The following is a 14,889-nucleotide window of genomic DNA, read 5'->3' on the forward strand; positions in this document are numbered from 1 at the left end:
ATAGCTGAAACAACAAAAGAGAAACAAACAAAACAATACAAGGAATCAATTAGACAAGGAGTTGGTTCTTTGAGAAAATCAACAAAATAGACAAATGTGTATCCTAACTGACCAAAAGGCAGAGAGAAAATATCCAAAGTAATGGATCAGAAAATCAAAAAACCAGAAATGAAAAGGGGGCCATAAAACAGAGACAGAGAAAAACAAGAGAAACATTTGGTCATATTTCAAAAAACTGTATTCCACAAAACTGGGAAACTTAAAAAAATGGACCACTTTCTTGATAAATATCCATTAGTAAATTTAAATCAAGACTAGATAAGCAACTTAAATAGATCTACAAATGCTAAAGAAATAGAAGCAATCATCAAAAGTCTCCTAACCAAAGAGAGCTCAGGACCAGATTGTTTCAGTACAGAATTCTACAAGATTTTCAAGGAAGAAATAATACCAATACCAATACTTCTCAACTTATTCCACACAATAGAAACAGAAGAAATATTGTCAAACTCTTTTTATTAGGCTATCATTAACCTGACACCCAAACCACACAAAGAAACCACACAAAGAAAGAAAATTACAGACAAATCTCACTCATGAATATTGATACAGAAATACTCAATAAGATATTGGCAAATTGAACCCAAGAACACATCAGAAAAACCATCCTCCATAATCAAGTCAGCTTCATCCTAGCGATGTAGGGGTGGTTCAACATACAGAAATCCGTCAATATAATTCACTATATAAGCAAACTGAAAAATAAAAGGCATATGATCATCTCATTAGATGCTGAAAAAACCTTTGATAAAATACAATATCCCTTAATGATAAAGGTCTTGGAGAGAGCAGGGTTATAAGGAACATAGCTAAACATAATAAAGACAATATACAGCAAGTAAACAGCCAATATCAAACTAAATGGAGAGAAACTCACAGTGTGTAGTAATATGGAGCTGCGGCGGGGCTGCGTCCCCAAAACCCCAGCCGCCTGTCCGGCTAGCTTTACCCGAAATAATTACACAGACACTGTATTCATTTAATCACTGCTTGGCCTTTTAGCTCTGGCCCTTACTGGCTAATTCTGATATACCGATCAACCCATCTCTAACAATCTGTGAGCACCGGTCTTACCGGGAAGATTCTAGGTCAGAGCTTCATCGCGTGTGTCTGCCCTGGAGCGGGGCATGGCATCTCTCTGAGGCATCTGCTCCAGAGAGGAGAGCTGTGGAGTCTGCCCTCACTTCCTCTTCCTCCCAGTGTTTTGTTCTGTTTACTCCTCCCACCTATCTCCTAACCAATGAGAGCCAAGCAGTTTCTTTTAATTCAACCAATGACCTTCCTCCATCAACAGTGATCCTACTGAAATCAGGAACAAGACAAGGTTGTCTACTCTCTCCATATCTATGCAATATAGCTCTTGAGGTTATAGCTAGAGAAGTAAGAAAACAAAAAAAGATCAAGGGGATACAAATTGGAAAAAAAAGAATTCAAACTCTTACTGTTTGCTGATAATATGATAGTTTACTTAAGTGGCCCCAAAAATTCTACCAAGGGATGTCTACAACTCGTAGTGTGGGGCCTCTAGTCATGTAGCAGGATACAAGATAAATTAAAAAAAAAATCAGGAATCCTCCTTTACGCAGATGAGAAAGAAATGGGCTGAGAAAAAAATGAGAGAAATATCACCCTTCACAATAGCCACAAATAGCATAAAATATCGCAGAGTAACTCTAAGCAAACAAGTGGAAGACATGTATGACAAAAACTTTAAATCTTTGAAGAAAGAAATTAAAGACACCAGAATAAGGAAAGATCTTCTATGCTCTCGGGTAAGTAGAATTAACATAATAAAAATGGCAATATTACCAAAAGCAATCTACAGATTCCATGAAATGCCCAGCAAAATTCCTCCAGACCTTGAAATAACAGTACTCGACTTTATATGGAAAAGCAAAAAAATTCAGGATAGTCAAGACAAACCTGTACAATAATGAAACTTCAGGAGGCATCACACCCCCTGACTTCAAACTCTAATTCAGAGTTATAGTACTGAAAGTAGACTAGTATTGGCATAAAAAGAGGCAGAAGGGCCGGGTGGTGGTGGCGCATACCTTTAATCCCAGCACTTGGGAGGCAGAGGCAGGCGGATCTCTGTGAGTTTGAGACCAGCCTGGTCTACAAGAGCTAGTTCCAGGACAGGCTCCAAAACCACAGAGAAACCCTGCCTCAAAAAACCAAAAACCAAAAAAAAAAAAAGAGGCAAAAAGACTGATGGAACTGAATCAAAGATCAGATATTAATTTCCACACCTACAAATACCTGATTTTTGATGAAGAAGCAAAAAATATAATGTGGAAAAAATAAAGCATATTTAACAAATGCTGCTGGCATAACTAGATTCAACATGTAGAAGAATGAAAATGGATTCATATCTATCACCATGACCAAAACACAAGTCCAAATGGATCAAAGAGCTCAACATAAAGCCAACAACACTGAACCTCACAGAAGAGAAAGTGGGAAGTACACTTGAATGCATTGGCATTGGAGAACACTTCTTAATTAAAACCCCAGTGGCAAAAAGAGAGAGCAACAATTAATAAATGGGACCTACTGAAACTGGAAAGCTTTTGTAAAGCAAATGACATGGTCAACAAGACAAAACAGTAGCCTTAATAATGGGAAAAGATCTTCACCAACCTTACATCAAATAGAGGACTGATCTCCAAAATATACAAATAACTCAAAAAACTGGTCATCAAAAAAACAAATAATCCAATAAAAAATCGAGTACGTCTATCACCATGCACAAAACTCAGGTTGAAATGGATCAAAGACCTCAACATAAAGCCAGCCACACTGAAGCTTATAGAAGTACACTTGAGTGCATTGGGACAGGAAACCACCCCAGCAGCACATACATTGAGAAACAATTAATAAATGGGATGTCTTGAAACTTCAACGCTTCTGTAAAGCAAAGAGCACAGTCAACAAGACGAAACAACAGCCTACAGAATGGGAAATAGATATTCACTGAGCCCACATCAGACAGAGAGGTCTGATCTCCAAAATATACAAAGAAGTCAAGAAATTGGTTATCAAAAGAACAAACAATCCCATAAAAAATGGAGTACAGACCTAAACAGAGAATTCTCAACAGAAGAATCTAAAATGATTGAAAGACCCTTAAGGAAATGCTCAATATCCTTAGTTATCAGAGAAATGCAAAACAAAACAACTCTGAGGTTTCATCTTACACCTGTAAGAATGGCCAAGATCAAAAACTCTGATGATAACTTATGCTGGAGAAGTTGTAGGGTAAAGGGAACACTCCTGCATTGCTGGTGGGAATGCAAGCTGGTATAGCCAATTTGTATGTCAGTGTGGTAATTTCTTAGAAAATTAGGAAACAACCTTCCTCAAGACACAGCAATACTACTTTTGGGTATATATCCAAAATATGCTCAATCGTGCCAACAGGACATGTGGTCAACTATGTTCATAGCAGCATTGTTTATTATAACCAGAAACTGGAAAAAAATCTAAATGCTCTTCGGCCAAAGAATGGATAAAGAAAATGTGGTACATTTACACAATGGAGTACTACACAGCAGAAAAAAAAATAACATTTTGAATTTTGCAGGCAAACAGATAGAGCTAGAAAATATCATTTTGAGTGAGGTAACCCAGACACAGAAAGACCTATATCACATGTACTCACTCATAAGTGGTTTTTAAACATAAAACAATGAAAACCATCCCAGAAATCATAATACCAGAGAACCTAGATAACAATGAGGACCCTAAGAGGGAGACATACATAGATTTAATCTACATGGGAAGTAGAAAAAGACAAGATCTCCTGAGTAAATTGGGAGCATGGGGGTTTTGGGAGAGGCTTGAAGCGGGGGGGGGGGGGGGGAGAGGTAGCGTAAAGAGCAGAGAAAAATTTAGAGCTCAATAAAAACAATTTAAAAAATGGGGTACAGCCCTAAACAGAGAATTCTCACCAAATGAATCTAAAATGACTAATGGATAGTTAAAGAAATGCTTGAAATTCTTAGCTATCAGAGAAAGTAGGAAGATAAAATTAAAGGGCAATAATATGATCCTAGCCTGATGTGCTGAGGTTATGAAATCTTAGTCTCCTGATACTTCAAAGGAAACAGTCAACTAAAGCTTGTTGTTATGTGTTAAGTTGGGAGCATAGACCCCAGACCCTGGCATCTATCACAGACCCCAGGCCTGAAAGTTGTATTGATCTGGACTCCAAATCCCAGGATGCCAGGTCCTGATCCTTCTCTGGGGGGATCAACACCACTCCCACAGGGTATTTAAATGAACTCCCAAAAGAGGAACACATGGCCCCTTTTCCTTTCCCCTGATGGTCCTGTTCACAGCCTCCTGGTTCCCCCTCAGAGCCACCCAAGCAACAGCGCAGAACTCCCATTAAACCTGGATATTTCTTCATTTGGCCTGTTTTAATATGACTTGATTGGGATTTTGCATCGGCAGAGAGCTCACGTTAGGAAAAATTCCTAACATTATGGAATAAAAATGTCCCAAACATTCTGAAAATCCACATGCCAGATTCTTACAAACTTAGTCATGCACATGCCAAAGTACTTATAAATTTCAGTTTTAGACATTTATCTAAGAAATACATTATAAATTTTAATCCAATGACATATCTTTAAATCTTTGTAAATGGCTCAAAAATTAGTGAATTTTTTCCTTAAAATGGTGTATACAACTAAATTATTATATATCTATGTAAAGTTATCTCTCAACAGTAAAAGTCATTAACTATACAAGCCACAGTATAGAAGAATGGAACAGATATTCTACTGAAAATTTAAGTTTGAAAACATGATACATAAATCTATTGATATGAAGAAGTAGGAACACAACACTATAGTAACAAAAAGAAATGTTATTACTTATGGTGGTAGAGTTGAAGAGAAAGGGAACAAGAGAAATTCTTCATTAGATTAAGACTAGTTTAACTTGATGGGTTGTATTCATATAAGCACACTCATTTGTCAATATCACTGGCCTGAACTCTAAACATCTTTGAACTATTCCTGAATAGAAATGATTTTTCTCAGGTAAATCCTGTGAAAGTTTGCATGAAAACTATAAGTTGTTTTAAGATATTTCTGAGTTTCTATAAGAAATAAAGCTAAAACAATTTACTTGGATAGGATTTTTTTTTAATTTATTTATTTATTAAGGATTTCTCCCTCCTCCCTGCAACCGCCTCCCATTTCCCTCCCCCTCCCCCGATCAAGTCACCGGATTTTTATAAAATGAAAGGACACAGAAATATGAAAAATCAGTGTTTTCATATAGATCAGCACTATTAAAAAATACTAGGAAACATTTATAAAATTAAAAATATGAGCAAAACCAGCTTGGTGAAAAGGATATCAAATAAGAACTTGGTAGAAATTTCAAGTAGGTCACTAATAATATTAAGCATATAAAATTTTAAATTACTGAATATAAAATTTTTTAGAGATTAAATCCATAATGTACAGTTTCAAAAGATAATGCTAACAAAAGTTTCTCATCAACAAAGTGGTACAATAGAAGGCAGTTGACAAACATTCAAAAACAGATTAAACTTTTAAATATATATTTAATTTGTAAAAAGGAATACTCAGCATGATTATGTAACTAATTATTTCAAAATTGTTACGAAAATTCAATATAGTGTCCTTTAAATCTAACCAAAGTTATTCAAATGATGTTGAAAATCTATATTAAGTAAAGAATATGTGCAACTCAGACTGATCTTTAGAATCTTAATATTGCAACAAACTAATTACAAGTCCATTGATTAAAAAATCTGTCCTTGAAAATTGTTTATTGCAAATTGACATAGAATTATATTTTAAAACCCAAATGATAAAGAAATAAATTCAAATCTGCACTATTATGTTTATCATTTTATAGACATTTATTTGGAAACTAAAGTATGACACCACACAGTCACTTAAATAACATTGACCATGAAGTAACTGTCAACACAAACATATTAGCCAGAGTAATATAAAACTTGAAAATTAGACAATACACAATATCTCAGAGTTTCCTTCCCAGTTACAAATCACAAAAGATTCAGAGGCAGTTATCAATTCTTTAAAATGGCAAGTCACAGATCATATATGAATAATCTGTATAGCTATTATCATATTTGTTTTATTTTAAACTGTATTTTTATAACTATTTTGATTCCAATGATAAAATGTTTTCAAAGTCTATAAAACTATAAATTAACCAAAGTTTAGTCAGTATTTTGTTTTAATGGCTGATTGTTGTGTTTACATTGCTATATGCTTGCCAATACTCCTTAGTATTCACGCATACACACCCAAAAAGAAACATTTTGACACATTTAATATGCAAGGATTGGGGACACAAGAGCATCTTGTGATCTATGAGCCAGTTACTTACTGACACGGATGCATTTGGGTTGAGGAGACCAGCCGTTCTCTGTACATGTAACTGTGTCCTGATCATTTGGGAGACTGTAGCCAGAGTGACACCGGACTCTTACAGACTGGTCCTGTATGTAGTCTCCTCTCCGTTGTAAAACTTCCCCATTCTCTATATAATGGATCCCACATACCTCTAAGGACCATAAATTTACCATAAATATTAAATTAAAAACAAACAACACTCATTTATTTTATTAAATAAAACTAAAGTTTAACTTTACAATAGTTAAATAAGTATGTGTGACATTCAAAAATGAAAACAATACCAAATGTTTCAAAAGTAGCATTATCTTTAATTTTTGTAAATAAAATATGCAAGCAATAAAGGTATTCTCATAATCCCTATTTTTCACATACATTTTATGAAGAGCAGCTCATAAAGGACAGAAACTAGTCTTTTTGCTCACAAACTCTTCTCTTTCTTAACAGAAGAGACTTAACTGTTATTATATTTGTGATCTTTTCTTTCTAGTCTTTGACAGAATTAAACATGATTTGATACAGACATTGACTTACTGCGGCATGGGACTGCAGGCTCCCACCCTCGTGCAGTGCAGTGAATTCTGTCCCAGTATTCCCCTGAGGGAGTCACAAATCCTTCGTTGCAATGGTAGTCGTACCGCTCTTTTCTTTCTGTTGTGAAGTAGAGTTTGATCCAGTGTTCTCTATATAGTTCTCCATTTTTGATTTGTGGAAAAGCACAAGGTTGATCTTGTAATAAAAACAAAAAGATAAAAAAGCACTCATATCAGAGATAAACCACTCAATCAGTGAATTAGTTTCTAATAACTACAATAACTGAAGGCTAGAGAGTGTTCAGAGAAGGAGACAGATAGAATCCAGACTGCTGAGGTATGTGAGGAGGTCTTTCCTCAGGAAATCAAGTTATGCCTCACATGTTACCAGAGAAGTGGGTCAGGGATATTTGTTAATATCCAGTATGACAATTGAATATTTATAATTTTTATCAGTACTGAAATATAATGTGATTAAATCACAGTGAACTATTTTTGTAAATTCATATTGAAATATAAATTGTTTGTTGCATTAATGAATTTATATGTAATGTTTCATTAATTTTTTCCTCTTCATGTTCTTATTTATAAATAATAAATATTTTAATATCAGAATAGTATAATTGATGTAGGAGGGTCTTCTTTCTATGTGTTGCTTTCATTGATCAAATAAAGCGACTGCCTTGGCCTTTTGATAAAACAGCAGCTTAGATAGGCAGAGTAGACCGAACAGAATGCTGGGAAAGAAAGCAGAGTCAGGCAGATGCCATGGCTCTCCTCTCTGAGACGGACATAGGTTAGACTCATCCCAGTAAGCTACAGTCACGTGGTGATATGCAGATTATTAGAAATGGGTTAATTAAGATGTGAGAGTTAGCCTTGGAGAGGCTAGATATAATGGGCTAGGGAGTGTTTAAATGGATACAGTTTCCATGTAATTATTTGGTCTAATCTACATGGAAAGTAGAAAATTAGATCAATGCATGTCTCTCTTAGGGTCCTCATTGTTGTCTATGTTCTCTAGGATTGTGATTTGTGTGGGTTGATTTTCTTTGTTTTATGTTTAAAAGCCACTTATGAGTGAGTACATGTGATAATTGTCTTTCAGGGTCTGGGTTATCTCACACAAAATGACTGCACCATGGCTTAAAATTAGAGTTCTAGATTTACACAGCTTCTTTATTTCTTTCTGTATACCTGATGTTCTCCCCAACCATTAGCTTCTTTTTGTCATTGTCTGACTAACTTCTATATAGTGTTCAAAACCTGCCTACATGAGCCACCATGCCTGTGACTTCAGCATGTTGGAGAAAGTAGTTTGTGAGTTGAGGCCAGTTCGTGCTATTTAGTCTGACACTGTTTCAGAGAAGCAAGACAAAGCTAAAACAGCAAAAATATTTCTAGTCAAATGTTATCCTCTCCCGCTCATGACTCATTCTAATTATTTATTTTTTAATTTTATTTTAAAATTAGTATGCAAATAGTTATATTTTATTTTATTATTGTCTCCCACCCAATCCCACCTGACAGAGATTTTCTCTGTAGTCCTGGTTGTCCTGGAAATCACTTTGAAGATGAAGCTGTCCTTGAAGTCACAAGGCTTCTGCCTCTCTAGTACTGGAGTTCAGGCATTCACCATCCAACCTGGCTCTTCTTATGGCTTTTCAAAATAGTTTTATTTCATTCTCTCAGCTCCTTCTTCTACATTGTACCCATCTACACCCGTGTTCTTTTAGGTTTCATGTCATGTGTTTTTTTCATCACCCCATCCTCCACATTAGCTTTTCCATTTCTAGTTTTATGTCCTCTACAGAATCCCCACCCACATCAATGCTATTTTGTAATGTCATATTTTCTAACATATTATTTTCACATTTTATTCAGATGAAAATTTAAACCTAACAACTAGTTTTAACTTAAGTTAAACAACAATTTGTGTATTATATTAATAATTTCCATTCAACTGTATACACACATTAAATTATAGACAATAAAAGTTTGGATACATATTATTTAGGACTAGATTGTTCTAAGAAGGTTTCTAACTAAAAATATATGTGGAACTATTACTGCAAAAATATTACATTTTACGAAGTATCAATTTGAGGCACATAACTTAACCAACACACTTAGGAAGCTGGGTCTAATTTCCATTAATGCATGAAACTGACCCACGTCCAATCATCGTAAATGTTTCATTGCAGGTGAACTCCACTGAAACTCCATGGTAGTAGGGAGGGACAGAAAACTGGACAAAGCCATGCTCAAGTTGAGGAATGTCTGAACATGTTCTCTACTCCTCTGTAGATAGATGTTTCACAAATGTTGTGATTAAGATATCACATGAGAAACAAAACAGTGTCTAAGTAGTAGCATTTTTATTACCAACACATGTTGGCAAGGTTGTCCAATTTCCATCCATGCACTGGATTTTATTGGGTCCCTTCAGTAGAAATCTAGGCTTGCAATCATATTCTACCACTTCACCATGGCTGTATTGTTCTTTCTTTGTTCCATTTGAATTCCCCATTGAAGAGCTCAGGAGGTTGATCACATGATCTCACTTGACCTACTGTGGAATATTGTGTACATATAAATGAAAATGTCCATTTTGCAGTCTAAAAATCTAGTTAAAGAAAAATCTTACAAGAATGTATTCATCATATCACTTTCTATAACATTTTATTAAATCAGTATTATATACACTAAATTCACATTTCACAGTTGTAACATGTCTGCTCAAATAGCATTGAAAGCATATTGAAGGTGGTACAGTGTTTGATAAACCTGATGCCTTGAAATTGCATGAAAACAGGTAGCAATTAAGTTTTGTTAATTATAGTGATTTTCACACTCTCAATATTTTTTAACGTACAGTTATCCATTTATAAAAAATATTGGCACTGATTAATCAAGAAGCATCTGATTAATGTATTTTAATTTTTAAATATATGCTGTTGAATTAATCAAACTCTGGTTTCATACAATTTAGACATTCTCTATGCAATGTGAGGAAATGCTTTTGTTGGAAAATTATCAGAACAACAGACAAAAATGAGAGAGATATTTTTGTACTCTAAGCCATCATGTCTATATTTACACACATTGATAACACATTTTAAGTTAGCGATTATCCTTATCAGTAAGTGTTTATATATTAGCCACACAACAGACAGCTTTATCATGATTGTCAGTGGATATGCTTGAACATTTTGTTGAGTATCTTTCAGCCATTTTAGATTCCTCTGTTGAGAGTTTTCTGTTTAGGTCTGAACTCCATTTTTTTTATTGGATTATTTGTTCTTTTGATGACCAATTTCTTGAGTTCTTTGTATATTTGCATACAAGACCTCTGTCTGAAGTGGCATTAGTGAAGATCTTATTTTCCCATTCTGTAGGCTGTAGTTTTGTCTTGTTGACCATGTCCTTTGCTTTACAGAAGCTTTTCAGTTTCAGGAAGTCCCATTTATTAATTGTTTCTCTCAGTATCTGTGCTACTGAGGTTATATTTACGAAGTGGTCTGCTGTCCCAATGCATTCTAGTGTACTTCCCACTTTCTCTTATATAAGGTTCAGTGTTGCTGACTTTATGTTGAGGTCTTTATGCATGGTAATAGATATGGATCTATTTTCATTCTTCTACATGTTGATATTTAGTTATGCCAGAAACATTTGCTAAAAATGCTTTCTTTTTTCCACTTGATATGTTTTGATTCTTTATCAAAAATCATATTTTCAAAAGTGTGTGAATTTATATCCAGGTTTTCTATTTAGTTCATTAGTCTTCCTGTCTGTTTTTATGCCAATACCAGGCAGTTTTCATTACTGCAGCTTTGTAGCAGACTTTGAAGTCAGGGATTGTGATGCCTCCAGAAGTTCTTTTATTGTACAGGATTGTTTTCGCTATCCTGGGTTTTTTACTTTTTCATATGAAGTTGAGTACCATTGTTACAAGTTCTGTGAAGAATTTTGCTGGGATTTTGCTGGGCATTGCATTGAATCTGTAGATTGCTTTCAGTAAGATTGCCATTTTTACTATGTTAACTCTACCTACCCAAGAGCATGGGATATCTCTCCACTTTTGGTGTCTTCTTCAATTTTTTTCTTCAAAGATTTAAATTTCTTGTATTACAAGTCTTCCACGTGTTTAGTTAGAGTTACTCCAAGATATTTTAAGCTACTTATGGCTATTGTGAAGGGTGATGTTTCTCTGATTTTTTCACAGCCCATTTAGCATCTGTGTACGGGAGGGCTACTGATTTTTTTTTGAGTTAATCTTGTGTCCTGCTACATGACTGAACATGTTTATGAGTTGTAGAAGTTTTTTGGTAGAATTTTTGGAGTCACTTATGTAAACTATCATATCATCAGCTAATAGTGAGAGTTTGACTTCTTCTTTTCCAATTTGTATTCCCTTGATCTCCTTCTGGTGTCTTATTGCTCTAGCTCAAGAACTATATTGAAGAGATATAGAGAAAGTGGCCAACCTTTTCTTGTTCCTGATTTTGGTAGGATCGCTGGGAATTTCTCTCCATTTAGTTTGATGTTAGCTCTTGGCTTGCTGTATCTATAACCTTTATTATGTTTAGGTATGTTTCTTGTATCCCTGCTCTCTGCAAGACTTTTACCATGAAGGGATGTTGTATTTTGCTGAAAGCTTTTTTGGCATCTAATGAAATCATCAGGCATTTTATATTTTTCACTTTGTTTATATGGTGGATTACTCTGACGGATTTTCATATATTGAACCATGCCTGCATCTCTGGAATGAAGCTGACTTGATCATGGTAGATAATGGTTCTGACATGTTCTTGGATTTGATTTGCCAGTATCTTATTGAGTATTTTTTCACTCACATAATTAACAAGCCTAAATCAAATTGAACACCTAATCCTGAAGGGTTTAAACTTTCCCACTTGTACAACTTAATTAGATTTTTAGTTCTTTGAGAGGGGCAAATTGTCTCTCCAAAAAAGGACCATTTTTCAACATATTTAGGGATAAGGAAGAGATCACAGGCCTGAGTCAACACCATAATGTCTCAAGGACAGTTCCTGCAACTCTCTTGAAACTTACCCAAGTATGTCCAAAGATATAATCTCAATCATTTCAAAATACACTACTTTAACTGCTGCTTGCTTAACCAAACCAATTATGTTTGAGATGATTAAACCATCACTTAAATTCCTCTATCTGTGTTTAAAAGGAGCCAGCACACTCCATTCAGGATCATCACCATCTTGTATAGGTGAAGGACACCACATGCATGTTGAAATATCCACAAATGCTCTTTGTTCTTGTGTACTATTTGAGTCTGGGTTCTTCTTTCAGTGTATTCTCAGACACTACAATCCTAACATGGGGTACCCTTGTATTTTTATAAACCACCATTTTCCTATGTGCCTGTCTGTCTCCTTTCTATCCAGAGGTGGTCCTTTGTCCTGAATCAATTCCTTTTTCTTTCACTTTCAATTTTTTTCTCTTCCAAATCGTCCACTCTTTACTTTCCACTCTTTAAATTTATATGACATTGTTTCATACCTCAAATCATAATTTTTATAATGGAGTGTAAAAGGATCAGCGGGCCGCTTCCCAAGACCTGGCTCCTTGTAGTCAGCTAGCTTTATTCAATATAATTACATGAAAACTGTATTCATTTAAACACTGCCTGGTCCATTAGTTCTAGCCTTTTATTGGCTAATTCTCACATCTTGGTTAACCCATTTCTAATAAACTGCATAGCACCATGAGGTGGTGCATTACCGGGAAAGATTCTAAACTACGTTAATCTCTGGCCAGAGCTTAATGGCATCTGCCTGACTCTACTTTCTTCCTGTTCTGTCTATTCCACCTATCTAAGCTATTGTTCTATCAAAAGGCCAAGGTAGTTTCTTTATTAACCAATGAAAGTAAGACATAGACAGAAGACCCTCCAACATCAATGGAGACCTAGTTTTAATAACTAAGAGTATGCCTCCAAACATGGTGACAGGAGTTCACTCCCTAGGATTCACATGAGAAAAAAGCTGACAAACAAGTTCTCTGACATCTTCATGTGTAACGTGGTATGCACACCTCCATAGATATGCACATGCACTCACTGTGCATATACAGGATAAATAAATGAATGTAATGAAATAATAAAATCAAATATGATCATATTTAGTCTTGAAAAAATGTCCTTTCTCTCAGTTTACATTAAATCAAAAGAAAGATTCTAGAAAGTTCCCCTTTTTAAGTAATACATAAATATTTTTGTTTTGTAAATAAAAAATCAGAGGAAAAAGTACTTACCATAACATGAGGGTCTATCAGACCATCCATCATAATTACATATTATGGAGCCTTTGGTATCTTTATGTCTGTTCTCATATCCAGCATGGCATTCATAGTCTAATTTGTCATTGAGTTTAAACCATGTGCTATTGTCTTTAGTCACAGCATTCTCAAATACAGGCCTATCACAAGACTCTAATGCAAAAGAAAATGAAAGATTTCATTTGTCAGTGTCAATGGGCAAACTGAGAAGTTGCCATGAGAGCAAAATTAGTCCCAGGTTAATGTGTAAAAGCAATTCAATATTGTATAAAAACTCCCTTAGAAGACCAACAAGAAATCATTTTCCTGAAACAGTTATTGAATGAGAAGTACATCCCTATTAGCATTTATCTCCTCAGTTAAGTTTCATAAAATTTTATTTTAAAAATCGTTTCTCAGCTCATTTTTCCCTATATTTATCATACACTGCAAATAAATGGACAAGTGTAGATGTATTTAGTTTTAGGGAAGTGCAGTAACATTTTGCGAATTAAAGTCCTATATTTAGTAGTTTATAGGAACACAAAATTCATAAAAGTAGATTAGTTAAATTTGAAACAGGCATATACTGTATCATACCAAAGTTTTTTTTATATTATTTTACAGTAAGAAAATCCAAAAAGTCTTGTTAATTACAATTTAATATACATGAATATTACATGGGAAAAATTTTAATTGCTTTTTCTTTAAATAAGTGCTGTAAAAGTACAGTAAATAAAGAATAGAAATTAAGAAAGCAGCAAGTATCTTAAATCACATTATCATTTAAGTTACGTTGAATAGTTCTTGAAAATAGCACTGGTTAAATTTCTCATAAGTTAGACAAGCAGAACTAATCATTCTTAGAAAACTTTCATTAACTGTAGTCCTAACAAATCAAAATTGGTCCTACTTGGAAACATTTCTTTCTTTCCAATATCAAGATATTTGGGAAGAATTTTTAAGAGGGAGACTTTCTGAAATGGACCTTAACTGATAGTGTCAAATATACATTATAAGGTTATCATACATTCTGAGATTTAAAACATGGACATATCTTTACATAAAACTTTACATTTATATCTAGGAACAATGGATTTGATATGTAAGGCAGACCTTTTAAAAGGCAGCTGGTCAAAAATCCTTTACTATATTTAAAACTATAAGGTATTTTAAACCATTGAAAGGAAAATGAGCTGATACTCTACAATATAAAAATGAGTCCAAAAATAAAAACAAATAGTGAAATCTTTTCCTTGAAGTTTGAGACTCATCATGAAGCAAGATCAGCCACCTCACAGGAGAATAAAGTTAAACCCTGATTCATCACCTGTATAATGACAGCAATATAATGGAGTACTCACTGATGCATGAGGGTTGAGCTGACCATCCATTTTGGAGGCAGGTAATTGTCCCTGATGTCTCTCCATTCGATGTTACAAATCCCTGTTTACACCTATACTGTGTTTTTCTGTTTAGATCATATGTGCTAGCATATTCAGAAAGAAATCCATTCTCAATTTCTATATCTGACCCTGAACATGTTTCTAAAAGGGAAAAAAGTAAGAAAA

The 14,889-nt window shown here is 34.5% G+C and overlaps 1 protein-coding gene across 1 annotated transcript in view; it reads right to left on the reverse strand.

Moving 5' to 3' along the window:
- The window catches only part of LOC142858638 (complement factor H-like), a 64,336-nt gene that overhangs the window by 31,351 nt on the left and 18,096 nt on the right, over positions 1-14,889 (reverse strand). The window contains exons 2-3 of the mRNA XM_075988158.1: positions 7,023-7,217; positions 6,463-6,639 (exon numbers count right to left, since the gene is read on the reverse strand). Of these exons, the coding sequence (XP_075844273.1) occupies positions 6,463-6,639; positions 7,023-7,217 (372 nt within the window). The remainder of the gene's footprint in view (positions 1-6,462; positions 6,640-7,022; positions 7,218-14,889) is intronic.

The sequence above is a fragment of the Microtus pennsylvanicus genome, chromosome 10 (genome assembly GCF_037038515.1).
Source record: "Microtus pennsylvanicus isolate mMicPen1 chromosome 10, mMicPen1.hap1, whole genome shotgun sequence".
In the NCBI taxonomy this organism is placed as follows: domain Eukaryota; kingdom Metazoa; phylum Chordata; class Mammalia; order Rodentia; family Cricetidae; genus Microtus; species Microtus pennsylvanicus.